The 25,000-nt window shown below is 34.5% G+C and overlaps 2 protein-coding genes and 1 long non-coding RNA gene across 3 annotated transcripts in view; 2 read left to right on the forward strand and 1 right to left on the reverse strand.

The window, feature by feature from the left end:
• The window catches only part of LOC137630953 (solute carrier family 23 member 1-like), a 27,034-nt gene extending 14,985 nt beyond the window's left edge, over positions 1 to 12,049 (forward strand). Inside the window, 1 exon segment of the mRNA XM_068362482.1 lies at positions 9,171 to 12,049. Coding sequence (XP_068218583.1) covers positions 9,171 to 9,267 — 97 coding nt within the window. The 3' untranslated portion in view covers positions 9,268 to 12,049.
• A 3,221-nt stretch (positions 12,050 to 15,270) lies between these two features.
• LOC137630956 (uncharacterized) overlaps positions 15,271 to 25,000 on the forward strand; it is a 50,078-nt gene continuing 40,348 nt past the window's right edge. Inside the window, exon 1 of the long non-coding RNA XR_011041820.1 lies at positions 15,271 to 15,637. This is a non-coding gene — a long non-coding RNA (uncharacterized lncRNA). The remainder of the gene's footprint in view (positions 15,638 to 25,000) is intronic.
• On the reverse strand, positions 20,725 to 23,776 carry LOC137631451 (uncharacterized). The gene is made up of 2 exons (XM_068363213.1): positions 22,965 to 23,776; positions 20,725 to 22,634 (listed from the first exon to the last, which is right to left on the reverse strand). The coding sequence occupies exons 1-2, from the start codon at positions 23,166 to 23,168 to the stop codon at positions 21,222 to 21,224; spliced, it is 1,617 nt and encodes a 538-aa protein (XP_068219314.1). The 5' UTR covers positions 23,169 to 23,776; the 3' UTR covers positions 20,725 to 21,221.

Below are 25,000 nucleotides of genomic sequence, written 5' to 3' on the forward strand. Positions count from 1 at the left end.
CTCTCTCTATATATATATATATATATATATATATATATATATATATATATGTGGGTGGGTGGGTGAGTGTGGGTGTGTGGGTGGGTGTGTGTGTGTTGAAGAATTATTTTATATACTAATTCTGTAGAAAATTTATAAAATTGTGTATATGTATATTTCTTTATGTTCATATTTGTTTCATCCTTGAAACCCCCCTTTTGCCATACAAAGCAAAATCAAAAAGAAATACTGAGAGTTTCAAGGATAATATGCTCAGTCCATAGATGGCTCTGCTGGCTGTATTTTAATATTTGCAGTTCCTGATTCCATCATCCTTGGGAAAAAATTTTCACCTACTGGTAATGAGTGAAGTGTGAGGAGGCAGATCAGGGATATTGGCCATATTGGACATATTGGATATATTGGATAATATTTTCTTCGAGTGTAGAAGTGCTATGAAGATGGAGTAGCACTTCAATTTAAAGCCACCTCTCCTGCAATTGCTTACCACGAGTGCTACCATGAAGAGTGCAATATCAAGATTTCTGAATACATAGTTCTCAACAATGGGATCTTTTGCTGCTCTTCAATTTGCATTGGGATTTTAAGGATAAGGCCTACCAACCCCGTAAGTTTCCTATGATTTTGTGGCATATGGTTCAACTTTGGTTAGGGGGTTATAATATTTGGAATGAATATTAATAATTAAAGTCTTCAACCCTAATTATAAATTTTCTATGGATTTTAAGCTCATTATAAAATTACTAGTGTTATTTCTAGCTTAATTCCAAATCATTGTTTTGTGCATAGAATAGCCTAGTGGGTGTTCAAATTTGCTTAAATCGATATACCGTGTCAGATCTATTTTCCTGAGTTTGTTTTTTCATATGTAATTTAATATTACTTAATTTCGGATTTTAGTGAGCCTAATTTTTTCATTTGTTACTAGGTTAGGTTACTTGTGCTTGCTGGAAGGTAGCCTAGTATCATCGGCTTCAGTTATCTTCCTGGTCTTGGCAAATTTATTAGGTACCTAGTTCAGTTGTATGTAATGTTGTATTGGTATATTTGTACTTGATGTTGATATATTGTATATTATTCATTATTGTTTATAAAGGGAATATAGATAAATTTTACATTAGGTTTTTGATGGAAATTTTTTCGTGGTTTGCAGAATCCATAGTTTTCAAAAACAGGCAAGAGTTGAGTGGGTTCTACCGCAGGCAGTCACTAGTGATTGAGGATTCCACTTCAGCCATCAGAGTTCCATTGCTTTGCCATATTTAATATTTATTCAATATAAATAAAGAATCTAATATTTTTAATTTTAAAGTTTCTTTATCCAATATTGACATTAATTTATTGTTACTCTGCTCTCGCTGCTCTTGTTATAAATTTACGTTCTGTTTGTTTTTGAAATGGCGCCCAACGTGGGGCTCTGAAGGCTGTCTCAATACTGGTGGCACTTGGGTAGCATTGTAGGAGTGGTGGTTTTTATTTGTATTATTGTTATTATTGATCAGTGTACCGAATACTATAATTATCTTAAATTTTTTCTTTTGTTAGGCTGCATTGACGTTTAGAATTAAATTTTTCTCTAATCATGACAGACATTAAGCTTCTTGTTATGAGTCGGAAGTACATCCGCTCTCAAGTCACTAGACAATTTAATGAAAGGCATAAATTTTCGCAGTATAATAGCTCACAAAAGTTAAATCTTGTTGAAAAACTTAAGAATTTTAAGGAAGAACTTAAAGGGCTTGATGTAAAGTCATATCTTTGAAGTGGTCAGAGAGCGAAGATGAAAATGAAATGGAAATTGAATTTAGCTCTTGTCAGGAATATAAAGATAAAATTTCTGAAATGTTGCTGCTCTTAGAGGTTAATGTTAATGGAAGCACAAGTGAAAATCTGAATGAAACTCCTCTTAGTCGTCTTAAAAGTCCAGTAGCACCTTTGCCTAAATTTAAGAGTTCTGATGATGAAAGTTTGGAATTATTCTTACAGCAGTTTGAGGAAACTACTGGAAAGTTTTCTTACACAGATTATGATAGGTTGTTGTTACTTGAACAGCAGGTTTCTGGCAAGGCTTTACTTTTGATAGACTCTTTAGAAGCAGACAAACAAGGTTATTCCCATGCAAAGGAACTCTTAAAAACAGCTTTTGCCTCGGTTCCAACTCAAAAGTTTAATGTGATGAAACAACTTCAAGAGCTGAAGTTAGGTTATGATTCAGAACCCTTTCAGTATATTAGTAATATTAGAAAATTACAAGAAGCTGTTAAGACTTTGAAAATGGATATAGATGATGTTTTGCAGTACTTTTTCCTAAGAGGAATGAATGAAACTTTCAGAAATCAGTTGATACAAATTACTAACAATTCAAAGCCCACTACAAGTGAAATTGTTGATAACTTTTTTGAAGCCAATGAACGGTATCAGAATGCAAATAAACTTGGTAAATTAAGTAAAAGTAAACAGCCTTCTGCTGAAAGGCATCAAGATAAACTAGGATTGAGTAAAAGTTCAAACTTAGCAGCAGAGGTTAATTTTAAAAGCTCCAATCCTTTTAATTCTTGCACACTTTGTAGTGATAAGGTTAATGGTGATCATCCAATCCATAAGTGTCCTAATTTTGCTACTGCTAAGGAAAAGATAGCTAGGTTGAGCATTTTGAATGGTTGCACTAAATGTGCAAGAATCGAGCATTTGGATAGCTCGTGTCATTTTAGATTTTCCAGAAAGTGTAAACATTGTCAAGGATGGCATTTCTCCTTTCTTTGCCTGTCAGATAATCATGAAAGTTCCGAGGTCAGAGATTTGGTGCGTAATCCTAAAAAAGCAGTTCCTAACCCTAAGCAAAACGAGAAAAGTAAATCAAAAGATGTTCAAAATAGTACACAGAATGGGGTAGTTTGTCCAGGTAGTTCCTTTCAGAGTAAGGGGGGCATAAATTCAATTTTACCCAAATTTTCTTTTACTTTGGGCCCTAGTAAAATAAGAGGATTGAAGGATTCAGGTAGCCAAGCTAATTTCATTTCTGAGTGTGCTTTAGAAGGTCAGTGTTTCAAAGTTGTGAAAGATAATTTTGATCTTGTTGTCAATGGGTTTAATGGAGCAAAATGCTATCGTACCAAGATAGTTCAAATTTCTGTTAAGATTGGGGAGACAGCGCATAATATAGAAGCTATTTGTGTCCCAGGTATTGATATAAATTTGAATTTACCCGGCCTTGGTAAAGTTGTTAGAAGTTTTAGAAATTATGGTTATAAGCTTTTAGATGAGTTTCTTGATGAGGCTAGAGAAGACATATCAAACATTCAGTTTGTCCTGGGGGCAAATTCAGCTCATTGTCTCGTGGAAAAGATGGTTAGTTTTGGTCATAGTGGTCAGTGTGTGTACTATGAAACAAGATTTGGCATTATGTTAATAGGAAACATTGAGAAATTAATTGCAAATTTGAAATTTCTCCCTAGCCTGCATGATGATACTCATTTACTTTTTGGCTTGGAAGAGAATTTAGATGAGCAAGTTAAATCACTGGATAATATTAAATTTCCTATGACTTCATGTTTCAAGTCTAGTGTTAGATGTATTGGAAGTGCAGAGGATCCTACAATCTGTATTTTAGATCATGATGGCAGGATCAGAGAGCATAAATTGCAAAAAGCTACTGATCATATTTTAGAGCGAGAATGCTCATATTATTTGCACAAAGATAGAACTGACTTAGATGGGGAGAGCACTGAACATAATAAGAAATTAGTTAGGTATTTACTCAATAATACACAAAGAGATGAAGAAGGCAGGTTGGTAATGCCACTTTTATGGAATGGTCGTGTTTCTCATTTGCTGGGAAAGAACACAAATTTAGCAAAGCAAATTTTGAAATCTAACCTAAAGAAATTATCGAAGAATGATGAATTTTTGAGATTAATGGATGATAACATAAAGACACAGGTAGCTCAAAACTTAATTGAAAGGATTGATAATTTGGATAAGTTTTGTGAAGAACACCCAGAGTACAGTTTTTTGCCGCACATGGGAATATTTAAGTTAGACCGCAGTACTACTAAATGCCGAATGGTTTTTCTCTCTAATTTGTGTGAAAAACAAAGTAATGGCTCCCCCTCTATTAGCCACAATCAGGCAATGTGGGCTGGCCCTTGTATTAATCAGAAATTGTCTACTGCCTTGCTACTTTTAAGGTTTGATTCTCATTTATTGTGCTTTGATTTAAAGAAAGCTTTCCAGCAGATAGCATTAAATGAAACTGATCAAAGTAAATTATTATTCTTTTGGTTTAAAAATGTAAGTAAAGGAGATTTTACCATTATAGCATACAAGAATCTTCGTCTAAGTTTTGGGCTAAGGTGTAGCCCAACAATATTGATGATTGGTTTGTACAAAATATTGATGCTAGACACTGAAGGTGATTTGGACAACTTAAAGGAATTGAAGAAACTTATTTACTCTTTGATATACATGGATAATGGTGCGTTCACTGCAAATGATTCTGAAAGCTTACACTGGGGTTTTGATAACTTGAATAACATTTTTAATCCATATAAATTTGAATTACAACAATTCGTTACCAATGATGTTATGCTCCAAGAAAAAATAGATAAGAATTTGGATGAAGTCACTCCTGATGTAGTAAAAATATTTGGTTTAAAGTGGAACCGAATAACAGATTGTATTTCCTCTCCTGAACTTGAGCTAGACTCTAAAGCAAACACTAAGAGACTGATATTGAAAAGTATTGCTTCAAATTTTGATCCATATAATTTCAATGGACCTATTTTAAACAGAGCTCGTTTATTTATGCATGAACTTCAATTAAACACTTCTCTAGGATGGGATACAGAATTGTCCATTGAGCAACAACGAGAATGGCGTAACATAGCCAAACAAGTTAACATGACTCCTCCAATTGAGGTACCTAAGAGTTGTCGGGGAGAGAAATGGGTCATATCGTTTAATTGCATTTACTGACAGCAGTAAAATAATCTATGGGACAACAATTTTTATTCAGTGCATAGAAACTAAGCAAGTCAGTTTTGTTCTAGCAAAGAATCGCTTGGTTAACAAGCAGTTAGAAAGCAAAAGTATTCCATCTCTAGAATTCCAAGGGATAGTTTTGGGAACAGAAACATTATTGGATTTGAGTAAGGATTTGGCAGGTCCTCAGTGCCCTAAACCTATTAGAATTGTAGAATCAGTACTGTATACGGATAGCATTGTTTCACTGAGCTGGATTAATTCTTATGTGAACAAATTAGATAAAATGAATAAAAGGAGTGTCTTTATCATGAATCGTTTGGATCACATTCAAAGGACCTGTGAAAATAACCCAGTTAGATTTTGTTTTGTCAGTGGTATCTTGAACCCTGCAGATTGTATAACTAGGCCTATGTCGTACAAACAGCTTTTGAAAACTAATTATTTCACTGGCCCAGAATTTTTAAGATGTGAAAGGGATGAACTGTGCAGTAATGCTGACACATTTGATATAGTTGTACCCAATCCAAATTTTAATCCATTGAATGAAAATTCCTTCTCAATTTCTGCATCTAAATTAAGTGAATCACAAGTCTTAGCAGAATCAAACCCTGAACATTTAGTCGTCCTGGACAAGTGTTCCAGTTTCTCTAAGCTTGTTAGAATTCACGAGTACGTTCTTAAATTCATTGCTTTGCTCAAAAGAAGAGCAAACTCAGTTTCTTTTAACTTTGGTGATGCATCCTCCTTTCATTTGGAAGCTACTAGACATATCATAAGGAATGATCAGAGAATCTGGTATGGTGAAGTTTTCCAGTATTTAGAAAACAGAAATAAGAGAGTAAAGGATATTCCTAATATTATTGCTCAACTTAATGTATACATGGATGATCATGGACTCTTAAGAATTAGAAGTAAGATGCCTAAATGGAGAAAAGATACTTTTGTCAACTTTCCTATTTTGCTTCACAAACACTGTAAGTTAACTCGGTTAGTAATAAAAGATTTTCATGAGAAATTCTCTCATGCTGGTGTTTATTCCCTTTTGTCAGAGATGAGAAAAAAGTTTTGGATTCCACATTACTTTTCAGTAGTAAAAAAGGTCATCAAAGAATGTGTCATTTGTAAGAGATTCAAAGGGAACGGTTAAGGTCAATCAAAGTGCCTATCGTGATTTTAGGATTGACCCTCCCTCTATACCATTCAGGTATATTTTTATTGATCATTTTGGACCGTATAACGTTAAGCTTAATGGTAAAAAGAGCAAAGTTTGGGTTCTATGTTTAACTTGTCTCTGGTCGAGGGCAATTAATTTAAAAATTTGTTTAGATCTCACTACAAAAGAATTTTTAAGAGCTTTTCAAATGCATTCATATCAGTATGGAATCCCTCAACTAGTCTTGTCAGATCTTGGATCTCAGTTGGTAGCTGGAGCTAATGTGGTCACTAATTTCCTGGGTGATCCTGAGAGTCAGGCATATTTTGAAGAAAATGGTGTAAAGTCAATTAAGTTTCAGCAGTATCCAAAGGGATGTAACAAATTAGGAGGACTTGTTGAGACTTGTGTTAAGATGAGTAAGCGTTTAATCTATGGAGCATTAAGAAATAATGTGTTAGACTTCCGTGATTTTGAGTTTTTTGTAGAGCAAACCGTTCACTTAGTTAACAGGCGCCCTATTGCCTTCAAAGAAGGGTTGAGAGACAGTATCACAGATGAAGTGCCTGATGTAATTACACCAGAAATATTAATTCATGGACATGAATTGCTGTCTATTAACATTATTCCTGACTTGCAGGGCAATCCAGATGAAGATCTGAACTGGACGGCAGATGATCATGTTAGCAAAGTTTTAGACAAGTATCAAAAACTTAGAAATGTGAGGTCTCGACTTAAACATTTATAATTCAGAATTTATAGCACACTTAGTGTCACAAGCTACAGACGAAAGGAGTAGATATAAACCAGTGACACATAAAAGAATTCAAATAGGTGATATTGTTCTGTTAAAAGAACCGCACATGAAACCTTCAAATTACCCAATGGGTATTGTTAAAAAAGTAAAATTAAATGACTTGGATGAAGTAACTGACATAGCTGTGTTTAAGGGAGCTTCTCGTGAAACTGTAAGACGGCATGTTACTTCAGTAATACCTCTCTTAAGCCCTGTGACTAATGACAGTGAAGAAAAGGCAGATATTAAAGAGGACAGTAGTACACACCAAAGAAAAAAGAGAGAGGCTGCTGTCATTAGTGAGGCAAGAACAAGAGATATGTTGAGAAATTAGTATGTAGTATATATTTGGGTGTTGGTAATTTTTATTTTTTCTCCTTAGAATGTTACTTAATTTTGTAACATTACCTTTACCATTCGAATTTTGACTAAATTCGAATCCCCCCTTTGGAGTGTTGAAGAATTATTTTATATACTAATTCTGTAGAAAATTTATAAAATTGTGTATATGTATATTTATTTATGTTCATATTTGTTTCATCCTTGAAACCCCCCTTTTGCCATACAAAGCAAAATCAAAAAGAAATACTGAGAGTTTCAAGGATAATATGCTCAGTCCATAGATGGCTCTGCTGGCTGTATTTTAATATTTGCAGTTCCTGATTCCATCATCCTTGGGAAAAAATTTTCACCTACTGGTAATGAGTGAAGTGTGAGGAGGCAGATCAGGGATATTGGCCATATTGGACATATTGGATATATTGGATAATATTTTCTTCGAGTGTAGAAGTGCTATGAAGATGGAGTAGCACTTCAATTTAAAGCCACCTCTCCTGCAATTGCTTACCACGAGTGCTACCATGAAGAGTGCAATATCAAGATTTCTGAATACATAGTTCTCAACAATGGGATCTTTTGCTGCTCTTCAATTTGCATTGGGATTTTAAGGATAAGGCCTACCAACCCCGTAAGTTTCCTATGATTTTGTGGCATATGGTTCAACTTTGGTTAGGGGGTTATAATATTTGGAATGAATATTAATAATTAAAGTCTTCAACCCTAATTATAAATTTTCTATGGATTTTAAGCTCATTATAAAATTACTAGTGTTATTTCTAGCTTAATTCCAAATCATTGTTTTGTGCATAGAATAGCCTAGTGGGTGTTCAAATTTGCTTAAATCGATATACCGTGTCAGATCTATTTTCCTGAGTTTGTTTTTTCATATGTAATTTAATATTACTTAATTTCGGATTTTAGTGAGCCTAATTTTTTCATTTGTTACTAGGTTAGGTTACTTGTGCTTGCTGGAAGGTAGCCTAGTATCATCGGCTTCAGTTATCTTCCTGGTCTTGGCAAATTTATTAGGTACCTAGTTCAGTTGTATGTAATGTTGTATTGGTATATTTGTACTTGATGTTGATATATTGTATATTATTCATTATTGTTTATAAAGGGAATATAGATAAATTTTACATTAGGTTTTTGATGGAAATTTTTTCGTGGTTTGCAGAATCCATAGTTTTCAAAAACAGGCAAGAGTTGAGTGGGTTCTACCGCAGGCAGTCACTAGTGATTGAGGATTCCACTTCAGCCATCAGAGTTCCATTGCTTTGCCATATTTAATATTTATTCAATATAAATAAAGAATCTAATATTTTTAATTTTAAAGTTTCTTTATCCAATATTGACATTAATTTATTGTTACTCTGCTCTCGCTGCTCTTGTTATAAATTTACATTCTGTTTGTTTTTGAAATGTGTCTGTTTGATGATGATGGAAAATGTTATACTCAAAACGATTCTCTTCACATCGCTTTCTTTCTTATACCCTTATTAATCTATATCAGGACAGGGCTAGGTAGGGTTACAACCATGAAAGAAATAAATCGAATCATATTTAATTTTCATTCAATTTTCTCAATTTCTCGTTGCATTAAGCAACTCTGCACTGTTGAAACTCCGTAATTTCAATCAGAAACAACCCGTAAAAATATACTGTTCCCAACAGTATTTCAGTAAAATACAGGCGACCGTAATTTTACTCTACTTTGTTATTATCTTCTAAAGGTTGGTGACCGTAATATCACTCATTTACGTCGATATATCCGTTTTGAAAAACGGTGAAAATCCTGGAACAAATATTGTCTGTCATTTTCCGTTTTTTATACACATTTTTAACACTTTATCTCAGCTCAGCATAGCTTTATTAAAACCCTTCGATCTATTTTCCTGACAGAATGACCTGGACGAAGTTCGTCCCTGTTCTACCCACGTTCGTCGGATGGGGCTACCTGAAGAAGAAATGGGGCGCTGAGGGAAAGCACAAAGCCTAATGCCACAGTGCAGCAATGGATAAGCTGAGTAGGATACTCCCCGAACAAGCTGCCAATGCCTTAAACGAAACTGTAAAGATAGCTACTCAAGATCTCAATTCCAAATTGTAAAGATAACTGAAGAATTCATCTGTCCTCAGGATATGTAGAGTAGTCTCTGATAAGCGCAACCTCTTCCAACGCCATCTAATTTCACCTTTGTGACCAAGGAATGGGGGTAGTTTGTCTTCCTTCAGATGAGGATTGAGTCCAGGATCCATTAATCCTGGATTGAACTATCTTCACTACGATCGTCCAATTCAGCCCCATGCACAAATCACCAAGTGTAGCAGGTCTACGCGAAAGCATCATCTTTTGTAGTTAATGAAGCAAGTGGTACCGCAACTTACGGCATCATACCGTGGCCACCAAGATTAACCCAAAATTCACCTCAATACATACTTCCAGGCACAAGAGTCACCTCAACAAGAAGCGCCAAATATAAAAGTCACTGGAAATAGTTTGACCTAATTTCAGTTGCTGCAATTAGCAGGTACACACGTTAGTCACTCGAGTTTGCCATTAGTCGTCAAAAATCTCGACTCTTGTGGCTTTTAGCTTCCTTTCTGGAAATGGTTTGAAGGAGCAACTTCTTCTTTCCTTGGTGGTGCTACCGCCTGTGCATAAAAGAGGTTCATCCTAGAGTTTGTGAGAAGAGGAAGGAATACGTCATATCCAAGCTGCGAGTGTTAAAATAGTTGTACAATATTCAGATCTCGAGTGAGTGCACCTCTCCTTGAATCGGTTTATCTGGAATGAAATGAGCACAATTATTTTTCAAGGTAACTAGCACATCTTATATCACAGCACATTTTATTGAACCGACGGGTGAGATAAATAATGTCATAACTTTTTGTAATCATATTTTCATGTTTTAATTATGGTATTAGACAGTCACTAGTCATTTAATCGAAGTAGGCATTCATTGTATGTGTCATTTGTGTTCATGTTTTTGTCAAACAGAAATATATATGTTGAAATTTTTTATTAAGAAAACATTACATGACTAACAGTTATAACCACATGAATCTCCGTAACGTGTTATACCGTTAGACAAACGGCTGAGTGTAATTTGATGTTTGTTCATGTCATTTAGACGAAAATTGGCCGTTGTTGTCCCATTTAAGTGTCGCCTCCATTTGTCGTTAATGAGATCAATTAAGAGATCGTTAAAATACGCAAAATATATATATAAAAAACACACAATTTTGTGCATGGGGAAATTTTCCAATAAGAATTATCAGTTCGTTTCTAAGAACTTTTAATCAATGAGCAACCCAAACAGTAATATTTACTTTAGGTTCCCAGACTTGCTGGTATGCTACTGTTTACAGCATTTAAATTTGCTAATATTTTTTATTATGAAGTAATTTCTATGATTAATCAGAATTTCACTATTAAACTTTAAACTCAACATAGTGATAGTGAAAGGCATTGCCATCAAACTGGGGAGCCTCAACTTTGTGAGACTTTGATCAACCTAAACATTGATATTCCAAATTAGGCTCCCATACTTGCTGATATGCTACGGTTTATAATATCAGCATTTAAATTTGGTAATATTTGTTCTTATGTTGAAGTAATTGTCACAATTTCACTATTAAAGTTTTGGTAAAGTAATAACGAAAGACATTGCAATCAGACTGGAAAGTCTCAACTTCTTGGAGCTTTAAAGTTCCTTTCTCGATGATTGATTGATTGTTTTTAAGTTTCCTGGCATCCTGACGTCGAAGGTCATTGACACAGTCATTTCTCGAAACGAAAGTTTAAATTTTACCGGATTAGAATTTACTAGATTTAGAGCATCCATCTATGAGCCTTTGTAAACACAATTATATTCTAATGTGGTCTAACTTGTAAAAAGCAATAGTCTTATATAATGCAGGTTAACAATTTCATAATTCCAGTGCATATTTATCATATTATTTCAGACTAAAATTTATGCAAAATATGAGACCAAATTGGATTCTGTTAAAATTAAAATTGATCATAACTTTTAACATGCAAGGGCTTTGGAAAATTAGAGCTAGCTTTATAATTTATTGATATGATTAAACTGTTTATCATTTCCATCAGTAATAACGATATAGAACAGTGACAACCCAAAACAGCTGATTCTTATCATCAGACGAGGATTGTGCACAAATAAGGTTAAGTCCGAGACTATTTATGAATGAAATCTTCCAATGATTCTCAGTGAAAGAATGGTCAAGAGTCTGTGATACTTTTTTAAGAACAACAACTGTATCATAATGTTCTAAGTGTTCTATAAACGTTGTGTGTACGAAACACGTGTACTAATGTATTCTTATTCCCATTCCTGTATCAATTTCCATTCCAACTATTGATTATTTACACCCTTCCATTAATACACTGTATATGTATAAATACACAAATATAGTAATGTATTCCTAATCCTATCTCTGTATCAATTTCTATTCCAGATATTGATTATTAAACGCCTTGACCTTTTCTTATAAATAATTTACACCCTTCCATTAATACACAGTATATGTATAAATACACATGTGTACTAATGTATTCCTAATCCTATCTCTGTATCAATTTCTATTCCAGATATTGACTATTACACGCCTTGACCTATTTTCAAATAATTTACACCCTTCCATGAATATTACATTTATAAATATTCATTCAGTGAGATTTAAATGTCTACCTACTTTAGATTCTCAAAAGACACAAAAAAAAAGTGATATGTATTAGTGCATTAGCCTTTAGCTATTGTGTTGGATGTTTTTATTCATTGCAAAGAACATTTATTATTATTATTATATGCTAAGCTACAACCCTAGTTGGAAAAGCAGGATGCTATAAGCCCAGGGGCCCCAACAGGGAAAATAGCCCAGTGAGGAAAGGAAATAAGGAAAAATAAAATATTTTAGGAATAGTAACATTATTAAAATAAATATTTCCTATTTAAACTATGAAAACTTTAACAGAACAAGAGGAAGAGAAACTAAATAGAAAAGTGTGCCAGAGTGTACCCTCAAGCAAGAGAACTCTAACCCAAGGCAGTGTAAGACCATGGTACAGAGGCTATGGCACTACCTAAGAATAGAGAACAATGGTTTGATTTTGGAGTGTCCTTCTCCTAGAAGAGCTGCTTACCATAGCTAGAGAGTCTCTTCTACCCTTACCAAGAGGAAAGTAGCCATTGAACAATTACAGTGCAGTAGTTAACCCCTTGGGTGAAGAAGAATTGTCTATTAATCACAGTGTTGTCAGGTGTATGAGGAAAGAGGAGAATCTGTAAAGGATAGGCCAGACTATTCGGTGTCTGTGTAGGCAAAGGGAAAGAACCGTAACCAGAGAGAAGGGTCCTATGTAGTACTGTCTGGCCAGTCAAAGGACCCCATAACTCTCTAGCGGTAGTATCTCAACGGGCGGCTGGTGCCCAAGCCAACCTACAACCTACTACCTAGCTATTATTGTTATTGAACTTCTCTTGTAGTTTATCCTCATTTCCTTTCCTCACTGGGCTATTCTCCCTGTTGGGGCCCCTGGGCTTATAGCATCCCGCTTTTCCAACTAGGGTTGTAGCTTAGCAAATAATAATAATAATAATAATAATAATAATAATAATAACTCAATCACACCATTAACGTTATAGATTCGTTAGTTTCCTCCCTATAATCATCTTGAAAACCGAAGTGCCTCCATCTTGCCATTCATTTGTTTGTGACTGCTTTTACATTCTACCCTTCTTTACTTGTTCATTTCGTTTCCAATAACAGGATGGCATATATCACTTACCCCTTGACCTTTTTTTGGGAGGGTCAAAGATGCTTTGAAACCTCAACCCATAGCTTCTAACACCATAGGTCATTTAGGCCATACCTTTGATTGTTTAATCACGTCTCTTGTTCAAAGTTCAATTGTGGCTAAAACCGCTGTTTTTTGGGGGCTTTTCCTTCTGTTGTCTGACTAACCGATGGGATACAATCCAGGTATATATATATATATATATATATATATATATATAGATATATATATATATAGATAGATATATATATATATATAGATAGATAGATATATATATATAGATATATATATAGATATATATATATATATATATATATATATATATATATATTTATGTATGTATGTATGTATGTGTATATATATATATGTGTATATATATATATAGATATATATATAGATATATATATAGATATATATATATAGATATATATATATAGATATATATATAGATATATATATAGATATATATATATATAGATATATATATATATAGATATATATATATATATAGATATATATATATAGATATATATATATATATAGATATATATATATATAGATATATATATATATAGATATATATATATATGTATGTATGTATGTGTATGTATGTATGTGTATGTATGTATATATATATGTATGTATATATATATGTATGTATATATATATGTATGTATATATATATGTATGTATATATATATGTATGTATATATATATGTATGTATATATATATGTATGTATATATGTATGTATATATATTTATTACATAAACCTAATCAATATCTTTCACAGTGAGCTTCTTTTTCTATTGCAACTTCATTCCCTTTCTAAAATGTGTTTTTTTTTTTTTATCGAAAAATAGTGATTCTTTCAGATATTTTAATAGAATATGATGTCATAGGAGAACATTCGCCAGAAATATTTAATTTCTTTCTCTGTAAAATTGTGAGGTTGGTCTGAAGAGCTAAAAATTTGATTACACAGGATATTTCTGAATAACTATATATGTAAATGTTTAGAGCAAGATGGGTGTATAATGTAAAATATACCTGATAAATATTGCATGTATTTAGTTAATAATAAAGATCACAAAGACATATAGGCACTTATAGCTCGTACTGGATGTTTCTCTATGCAATAAAAATTGTTTTATGATAATGTTTCATTTTTAACTTTCATCCCTATTTTTATTTATCTTTTTGAGCAAAATGTGATTATTTCGGTGTTGTTTTTTTCCCAAGCTCAATTAGTTTTGATGATAGGCCTACAGTAGCCTATTTTAAAAGTAAAAGAATAGATACAAGGAAGTAATAGTTATTCATAAGTATGTGTATGAACGATGATTCAACTTGTTGTCTCTTAATTTCTTAATTCCATAGATTGTACTGTACATGACTGGTAATTTCGAATGGCGTTGGTTCTTCAGCAAAGGAAAAATAGTCTTCATAATTATAATCACGTTCTTTTATTTTGGGCTAATTTAAAATTCATATTGATAAAAGTTGGTCAATATGAAATTATATAAATTCTCATGTCATTCGGTTTCATACTACAGTGGAGCGGCATTCTATGAGGTAAGGTGTCATTAAAATTTAAAAACAAAACTACTAGAGTATAAAGTTAGTATAGTCACTGCTAAGATGGATATTACGTTTTCTGCGAAAGCTATGTCACCCTAGTTTTCTGATAATTGCTCGAAGGGTAACTATTTTGATACTGAAACACTAGCCCAACCAACTACCAGACTATCTCAATCCTTATTTGTAAACAAGCATTGATAACACTCCGTAATAACAGTTAATAAGATACATAAATTGCATATTTACCTCAGTAACATATGGTACGTAAGAATTTCTAGGCAGATGGATGAAAAAGAGAAATGATTAAAAATCAGTTAACTGTCGAACTGTCGTTAACTTGTTCCAATGTAACTATCCTTCTCTGTAAACCTCTGGCAACGTTAAATGAATAGACCTGTGCCTCAATAACATATAGTACTTAAAAATTACCAACATTTCTACGTGGATGTAGGAAAAATTATATAAAAATATCAGATATCTGTTGAACTGTCGTTACCTCGTTCCAACCGTAACTAGCATTCTCTGTAAACCTCTGGATCGTTAAATGAATAGTCTTGTACCTCAGTAACATATATTACATAAGCATTTCTAAGTAATATATAAAAAAAAATCAGATAACTGTCGAGTTATCGTTAGCCTGTTCCAGTGTAACTAGCATTCTCTGTAAACCCCTGGCAACGTTAAATGAATAGTCGTGTGTCAGTAAGCACTGAGCTCTCCTGTACTAATCAACGTCACCAAGTCATAAAGTAATTTACCATTAGATTGTGCCGATCGTCTTTTTTTATTCAATTGTGACGCTAGGTTAATTTCCCTGTGATTTACTAAGCATTCTTCCCTTTCCATTCACATTTTAACTGTGCGCTAATGTGATTTATCTTCAGAAGAACTCGTTGAATTCTCACTTGGATATTCACAGAAGAGGGACCGTGGATGAGACCGTTGAACTTCAGTTTCCCAAGCATCCGGTAAGGATTCAAATGTGTATATGTTTGCAACTGTCCTCCGGTCATGGAAGGATATGCGAAGATCTGTTTTTGCTTTTCTGTTATTTCTAACTGTAGTCTCCATAGGTCAGATCGTATGTTTCGTTAATTGATTCATTGCTGTTGAACATTTTCTGTTGAACATTTTCCTTCAGTTAAACTTTTAGAGTTTATATTTTTGGGGAGATGGTCGTATCCTTCAGTTAAACTTTCAGAGATTAAGACTTGCATTGAATATTCCTGCCTTAGAGACTTTTTAGCAAGTCTGACAGTGTAGTGTAGGATATAAAATGTCCATTCGGGAACTTAGAACTTGAAGCAACCAACTGAGATGATATTCCTATATCAGGTCATCAAATGCGTAGCCAGGCCTGGGTCCAATACCCCTCCCCCCTCAATTAGGAAGAAATTTGCAGGATTAAACATATAGGGAATAACAATTAAAACGAAAATCGAGGAAATCAAAATTATTTATTGCAATAATTTTCATTTTATTATGTATTAGACCCTTATCATATTTTAGCATTGTAAATTTACGTCCCATTTTTCGAATCTTTCCATAAGTGTTTGGCTACGAAAGTTTTGATGGACCCCTCCCCCCCATTTAAAAATTTCTAGCTACACAACTGCAGACCATTCTAAAGAAAAATTTGTTTTGAGCGAGTCCGTTATAAAGCCATTGGAAATTTCCAAATCTACACATTTTGTAACTTTTATTAATCATTAATAAATATATATTTTCATTTGGGGCCAATGAACCTCTTTGTTCCTACGCAATTCTATGTATGTTAATCAAATACTCTTTTCATAGTTGTCACTTATGATAAGAGTTTTAACTTTAAACTTTACATTATCATCTTATTAATTAAATCAACTTTTTTTTTAATTTGGTTTGGAATGATAGATTTTTTTTATAACAATAAATGATTTCACTTGACGTCATGCCACGTAAAACTTTTTTTTATCAACCTGGTTTATTTCTTAAGGCTAGGTCACCCGCCCCCCACATACCGTTAACCTTCATTTACGTTATTCGAGTGTTTTAAACACTGAAGATCACATACAGTATTTACAAACGATATCATCTTAATGGGGATCTTTTTTTTTTTAATTAGTAAAGGGTGTGTTCTATATCCATAAACTAAGCTTTATTACAAAGTTACTTAGAACCCTTGTTCAATTATATTGTTGGTGCAGGTTCCGTTGACTAGAATTTAACTGCATATAAGATTATACCGTTGTTATTAGAATGTAATAAAGCATACGCGGTCTCCAAACGTTATAAAGGAGTTGGCTTGTTTCTTTCTATGTTCTACAAACTCTAACCTAGTTGTTTACTTGTCCAATAAGATGAGTTATTCCCAATATCTACGACCTTTGATAAAAGTTTTTTTTTTTTTTTTCAACTTTTACTTTTGAGTATCAGAAGTAATGATCTTGGTATCTCATCACCAAGTCACGGGACTTTCAGAAACCTCTGGATCACATTATGCTAGATGATTTTGGTAGACTATTAAAAAGGTCCGTAGGGCCCTGCCTTGCAATCTACTGAACTGGCGTTCGAGTAACATTCAAGCTCGATAGTTTCTTGTAGTGTCTATAACCTTACCTTCTATGTGAGCTAAGGATATGGGGTTTGACGGAGCTTATAGGTCTACCTGCTGGATCATCAGCAGCCATTGCCTGGTCCTCTCTGGTCCTACCTTGGGTGAAGAGGAGCCTTTTGATCATATTTATATTTGGCCAGTCTCTGTCATCGTCCAGCTAGCTAAGGCATTGTCAGTGTCCCTTGCCTCTGCCATTCACGAGTGGCCTTTAAACCTTGAACGTAACTGACCTATTCTACCTGGTAAAAATATTACTTGATAATTCTTTGGTTAAGGAACATTTGTAAAAAGAAAGACTTAAGTCATGTAAGTGGTTTGGGTATTTTTATAGGAACATACGGAAAAAAATATTCACTAATAAAGGAAAACTAATTTATACAGAAAACCCCATTTTTTTTTTTTTGAAAATTACCATTATTTTTGTCCCACTCCGTGGGAACCGGGGGACGCATAAGGAATCATATTCCCCTGAAGTATTTATTTCACACATTTGTTTACACTTTTACAAATAACTTCTCTGCTTCTGTTCGTACATTTGCACATACCTTGTGACCTTGGTAATGGGGTCTGGGGGCCTTGCCCGTCAGCTAGGTCTGTGACCTGGGAAGTGGGGTCTAGGTCCGTGACCTGGGTCGGTTTGTGACCTGGGAAGGTGGGTCTGGCGGGTTTGCCCCTGATTAAGTCAGTGATCTGGGAACTACTAGGATAGGTTATGGGATGTGTGAGGTTCTGTGGTCTTTTAGTGACGAATCTCGGAAGTGTTAAACCATCAAGATTTCCTGTTTTCATCCAACCAAGGTCCCAGGTTCCCACCTGTGCCCATCGGGAGAGGTTGGAGGGGGGGGGGATAGCAGGAGAACGGTTTATTTGCGGTGGAAATAAAGGTCAAATTTGTTGAAAGCACAATATGTATTGTAGGAAGAGTTTTTTACTTTATTGGAAATATAGTTCCTTGTAGTTCTATAATTTTAACGAAATTATTTTTCACACACCACGGCCCGCCTGATGGAGGGCGAGAAATAAACCCGTAAAAAAGTAAAAGTAAGAAAATTCGGTGGTGCTATTTTGTAAAATACCTGACTATCCCATTTACATCTGTAGCATATGGTATGTACAGTACCATCATATTCAATGTGTTTGTTAAACTGTTGTTACCCTATCCTTATAAACATTCTGCGCGTGTTCTCGTGTCTGTGGGCTTTTTTTGTGCCTCCAAATCATAAAGGCAGGTTTAGAAGGATCAAGTAAAAAACTATATTTTTAAGTTCAGTCTATAAGAAAAAGCTGTTCTGATAATGTTCAAGACTACTTTATTATAGATCAGTCGAAGTGCTCCAAAAATTAAACCTGTTTGTTTAAAAGAGAACTACTTCAAAACTACTGTATGCTTAAATGGATGTTCTGGGGAATTAGTAAGCTTTAAGTAAATATGTTTACATACTTTTGAAATTTAAGCTTTCTATGGTACTTTTGTCAGATTTTATCTATTAACATTTCTTCGGTGGTGACCTTGCTTATTGTTATTCTTGTTCTCTAAGTGCTTCGATAGTGTGGATTTGACAATAAACGGGGAATATGCGGTGTGAAATGCTGAATGCCTTGGAATACATATGATAAAAGGACTAGGAAGGCCCTGTAGAGAGTAGGGTTCCCCCGTTGTTTAGGACCAGAAAAGTAGCCCTTAAAGTAAAATAAGTAAATGCTTTCCTTTAAAATTACAATCACATGTATATCTTAAGCCCTCCTCTCCTACCGCCCTCTTTGTTCCTTGCGAGTGTCTAAACGCTTAAGACCATGTGATTTTCAAAGGCATTACCATTGCAATTTTACCATTTGTCGTTTTACTTGCAACGTTTCTAAAAAAAAAATTACATTAAAGTTTAGAAAATTGCCTTAGTTTTAATTATAACAATTCAGTAAGGTCAGACGGATAATATTGAAGATTATACAAGACTAACTTTCTTTTACTGACTGCTTTAAATGGTGCTTATCTGGTCCCGCACAGCATGAGAACCCTACTCTCTACAGGACCTCCACGGCCGTGTTATGATGTTCATTCGAGAGCATTTAACATTACACAATGTGTATTGTTTGTTTGCTGTTTGATCATCACTGTCAAAGCACGCCCAGAATAAGTCTTCAGTTTGCTCTTGAAAGCCTTAATATCTCCAGTTGTTCGGATGTCTCGTGGGAGCCTATTGTATAGTCTAGGGCCGCATATTTAAAGGCTCTAGACTTCTAGAGCCTACAGTAGACATGTATCTAAGTTCCGATAGTTTGAAACCATCTGTAACTATTCTCGTGTCAGGACGATTTGTTGGTTGCACAATATGTAGCAATTCTTGGGTATTTTGGACGACCGGTTCTGGTAACTTTTATATATTTTCAAGGTCTATAGAATTTGCACATTTTAATTTCAATTCTCGCTTTAATTAGCAGCCACAATGTAGATATATCATTATGCGAGTGATCCTTTCTCTAGGTGGGACACCTTTTATCAGTCTTGCTCCTCTGTTCATTATGTTCTGTAATTTCTTAAGTTGTTCTTTTGGTTGGTTGTGGTAGATGTAGTTTCAGTGTTACAGTAGTCAATTCTGGTAATCACCCAGTTTATCATAAGTTTCTTTACGGAACATTCATCCAGGTACTTTTTTATAAAAGAAATATTTCTTGTATGATAACCGGCAGTTTTTACGACATAACTAATCGGGTATTGAAAGAAAAGTTGCAGTCAAGAAATACGGCTTAATCATTATAAACATTTATTTTTGTTGGTCTTCAAAAAAAAAAAAAAAAAAAAATACTTTCTTATATAAGATAACGAGCCGGTGAAAAAGATCTTAGTTACATTTTTTTTTTTGCTTAACTTGTATATATCCTTATCAAGGGAGTAACCTAAAAGACTTATATTCATCATCCCCTTACATGACTTTCTCCTCAAAATGAGATTTTGTTAAAACTTCATTGGGTAGATTACCCTTAGACTTAAGACCTTATCGCTTAATTTACCTTTTTGTAAGACCATTTAGTAGTGAAAATTATTAAAATTACAATTACCTAAGGCTCTTCCTTTAATTAAGGTTTTTAATTACTATTGTAAAATTAGTTTCTTTCCCATTAATTTGTACCAGTACTGTTCATCAAACTAAAAATATAAATAGACTTTTCTCATCTATGGGCAAATGATATACAAATCATAAAACTATAGTTTATTTCAGGTTTATTAGGCAACATTATACAAAAAATAATTATATTATTGAATTCCCCAAATTGTACAAAAGATCAGACAAAATATTAAATTCTAAATTGTACAAGAGGTTAAATAATTTTATTCGAAATTGTACAAATGATCAAATTATTAAACTTTAAAATTGTACAAAAGATAAAATTATTCAACTTTAAAATTGTACAAAATATCAAATTACTAAATTCCAAATTGTACAAAAGATTAAATGATTTTATTCAAAATTGTACCAAAGATAAAGTTATTTCATTCTAAATTGTACCTAGCGACACTAAAGATAAATTTCTTAATTCCAAATTATACAAAATCTCACAAATTATCAAACTATTTACTTACAAAATGTACAAAAATCAAACTATTATTCAATGTAAACATCCATCAATAAAGATAACTTAATAAAAAGTATTGCATAACAATGAGGAGGATAATCATTGACATTACCTCGAAGTGCCTGGCACTTCCGAACGGTTTATTTACAGAAATGAAATATTACTAGCTTTAGAATCGACCTACATTTCTTAAAAAGTATGTTAGTTTTACCACAAAATAAAACTCTCCAACAGATGCCTGCCATGCAAGGCTATAGCCTTTGGGACTAGATTTACACACTTATCTATAAAAAAATGATCCTCTCCAACTGGTAATGAAGACAAAGAACTACGGTTTTGCTTTTCCAACTATTTTACAAATGACATCACTATCTAAAGTTTCCTCGCTAGAGTTCTTCCAAAAAATGGCACTCTGGAACATAACGGACTGATAAGGCTGTGGTTTTATCTACTAGCTTGAGCCATCCCTCGGCATCCTTTACGTTCTCCAAGACGAGTTCTCTCACATCCGGACACCTCTGGAGAACTCCTGTGAGATGGATTGCATAACTCTTGGTTATTAGCACATTCTTGAGGTGTAAAGTCCTTATACCCTCGAAGCAGTCAGTGGTCATCAGATTAATCTCTCTTGCTAGACCGCTTGAAAGAGTTAGATACCGAACGTTGGGAGCTGCTTTGATGATCTTGCTCAGTAACCTATACACTCTGACGGAGTTCATGTTCAATTCCCCACGGAACATGATCTTTGTTAGTTCCAGCAGAGTGTTGATATCCACTGCGAGCAAGGGCGATATATCAGTCAAATGTACCACATTAAAGTAAAGGGTAAATTCCCTCAAAACGGGGCACAAATTCAAACAATGCAAGCCTTCTCTCAGGTCTATCGCCATGGTCACTTGAAATGTGAGCATCAAGAGGGTTTTGCCGACATTTGAAAGTAGAAGTGAGAATCCTTGCCGTTCTCTTGGCAGCCCTTGCTCAAAATTTGGACGGAGGTATTGGGCAAGTACAACATTTGCCATTGGAAGACCAATCGCGTTGTAGTATTGTGTCATATCTGGATGAATGGATAACTTTAACCCATCGAGGTTGCCAAAAGATCTTGCCAGGTAAGATTCTATTCGGTTTTGAACAAACCAAGAGGATGAACCGCTGAGCTCCAGGACTTTGACGTTGCAGTACGTGTCGTAATTCAAGAATTTAACAGAACTCCTCCTGAGCACTGGACTGGCATTCATCAAGGGAATGAAGTACCTCCTCATGCTCGATGTAATTCTGCCATTGATATCCTCACAGCAAGGCATGTCGCACAACGTTTGTAAGCTTGGCTCGTCGATGGCGTTGATCACCAAGTCCTTATAAAACTTCCTGGCAGCTTGTTTGATACTGTGGAAACATTCGGTTTTCGCAGCGCAGCAGATGTACATCCTTTTCAGGTTTGGAAAGGTGATCTCGTTCCTTGTCAGCGCAGGATTATAAGCTGCCCAAGTGACGCAACTTTTGGATTTTCCTTTGAAGAAAAACTCGAACAAATCACTTCTGCGGGAGCGGTGCCCCTCCCTCTCGATTCCTATCTCCGAGAGTCTCTCACTGTGCATCATCGCGATCAAAGTCATGCCCTTCTTCCCCATGAAGATGTCCCGTACGAATATCTTCTTCAGGTCGGGAGTGTTCTCAAGTAAGGCCTTATAAGGAGAGACGAGGTCAAATTCTAAGGACCTGGCGTCCAAGAACGACATGCGAAAAGGACCGAGATATTGTAATAACATCGAGAGGGGACGGCAGGCTGATTGGGGCACCTGTGAAAATAGGAAGGATTAAACAGATTTTATAAACAAAGAATTAGAATGGCTTACTCAACCCTCTTAACCCTGTCCTGAATAGGCTTCGAAGTTTATATCGATACTTTAAAATTCTAAAACATTTTAAACTGTAATCTGTAAATTTACTGACTTAACTTTAGTTATATCTAATAACAATAATGCCATTATTAGTAACTTCGAAGCATAACAAGTCAACATACGAATATGAATTCAGGTAATCTTTAAAACAAACCACACAAGAGTGATATCTTTGTTCTCATCATTTACCATTGCGCCAAGACTTATCATCATTGCCAATAGACATACCTGCACTTTATCCGTTGCGAAGTCACCGACGTCATAGCAAAACAACAGCTGGATAACAAATTTACACAATGGAGACACCTCCTCAAACTCATGTTTTAAATCTTCCGAGTTAAGTGTCTTCACGATTTCTTTACTGATCAAAGAGCGTACGCTCTTGTAGTGGGGAGGACAGAGGACACTGTCAGACCAGTAATAATCCTTCATGAATTTGATGTGTGCCTGTTAATGGAAAAATTGCAAGATTAGATAATTAGCAGAAATTAGTTTTATCCTTACTCGAGGTGATATTTCTCAAGAGTTTGTGATAATGAATTGACATTGGAGTGAGCATATCACTCTCCCGAATTTTTTTTTATTGAGTAAATATAACAAAAGGCTATAAAGTTTGATATGCACCAAGCCAGGTCAATGTAGGTTTAAACCAACAATGAAGGAATGAATAATAAGAAAAATATACAAAATCTCAACAACCTTAATATTAGGCCGAAGCATTTGTGAAGCCAACTATAATTAATTTCAGTATAATAGTTAATTGTTAATGTAAAAAATAAAGTTAAAATCATACTATATCAATCAGGTTAACTTTAAAAAATGCGGGCTATTGATAGTACCGTGTAGTGTAGTTTTGAGTTTACTTAAGGAACACCTTGCATGGGTAATTTTCATAAGTTCACTGGGCCAGTAGGCAATGAAATACACACAATTGTAGATTCTGGATTACAGGAGTGAGAATTCCCGTAGACTTTCTTCATCTCATGGTCTCAAAGTTGCTTTTTATCTTTGTCTTCTGTGACGTCGCTCTCGCTCTCGCTCTCTCGTGTTGGAATTTATTTTAATTTCAACCTTACTTATGTTTAATAAACAAAACAATTATTCAACAACCAAAACAACCTACATTAAAGAGTAGATCCACTATTAAAACTTCATGATATTGCCGTACATTACCCTTTTCCCTAGACATGTCCAAAGATACATAATAATGTAGACACTTAACACAAACCGAAAAATTAAAGATCTTTAATAACTGGAACAGACAGAATAATATAGACACTTAACACAAAATTGCCGATGTCTTGGCGTTCGAAAGTTTAGTTTCGTTCAAAGTTAATTACCTAAGATGAAGTCGGCCTTTCCACTGAGTAACTCTTACTGGAACTGTTCGCCGTGGCTGTGGTAACCTCCCAGGTAATTTATTTCTTACCTTTGACAGGTATAGTCACTCATATAAGTTGATGGATGTCCGGGTTTTAGGATTTCCATTTCACCCCTTTCTGGACGACAGGTGTCTGGTAGTACCAATAGGTAGTTGAATATATGACCGGTTTCCCGCTCCCATACACCCGTCATCCAGGAATAGGTGAAATGGAAATCTCTCAAACACCCAGACATCCGTCAACTTATATGAGTGACTGTACATATTACGCACTAATTCAAGTCATTTAATAAGTTTAATTTTATAATTCATTTCATTTGTCATCAACGCTAATAGTTACTATACTAAGTAGCATTAAGTTATTTACTTTTAATTTATTAAGAAAAATAGGTAAAGCTTCAAGTCAAGCTAACGACCGAACGGCCATTCCCCACAGTCGGACACAAATATCAATCCTTTCTGATTGAATTGATTAATTTACTGTATTCCTTATAAGAAAACAGTTGTTGACAATCTTTAGGTCTCTCTCTCTCTCTCTCTCTCTCTCTCTCTCTCTCTCTCTCTCTCTCTCTCTCTCTCTCTCTCTCTCAATTAATGAATTAAATCTGTTCATGAAACATAACTCTTATATTGTCCAAATGTCCTTCAAGCTGTACTAGTCAGGATATCAGAAAACCTGAAATTAATCAATCAATCTGGATTAAACAATATCAAGGATAATCTCTCACCACTAAACTCTCTGTTGTTTTGGCGACATCAAACTTGGGTTCATAAGTCTGGATCCCTAACCTGGCCTTCTCCTGCGACATGAACTTTTCGTAAAAGACGTCGATCTGTTCAGCCATGAAGTAATCGTGGAGAACTGGCAAGCAATAGCTGATGA

Source organism: Palaemon carinicauda, chromosome 39 (genome assembly GCF_036898095.1).
Source record: "Palaemon carinicauda isolate YSFRI2023 chromosome 39, ASM3689809v2, whole genome shotgun sequence".
NCBI lineage: Eukaryota > Metazoa > Arthropoda > Malacostraca > Decapoda > Palaemonidae > Palaemon > Palaemon carinicauda.

Coding starts and splice junctions, on each gene's coding strand:
- LOC137631451 (XM_068363213.1), bottom strand. CDS start 23,168: ATGAAGGATTATTACTGGTCTGACAGTGTCCTCTGTCCTCCCCACTAC. Junction 22,635..22,964: donor TCGCAACGGATAAAGTGCAG/GTATGTCTATTG, acceptor CTATTTTCACAG/GTGCCCCAATCAGCCTGCCG.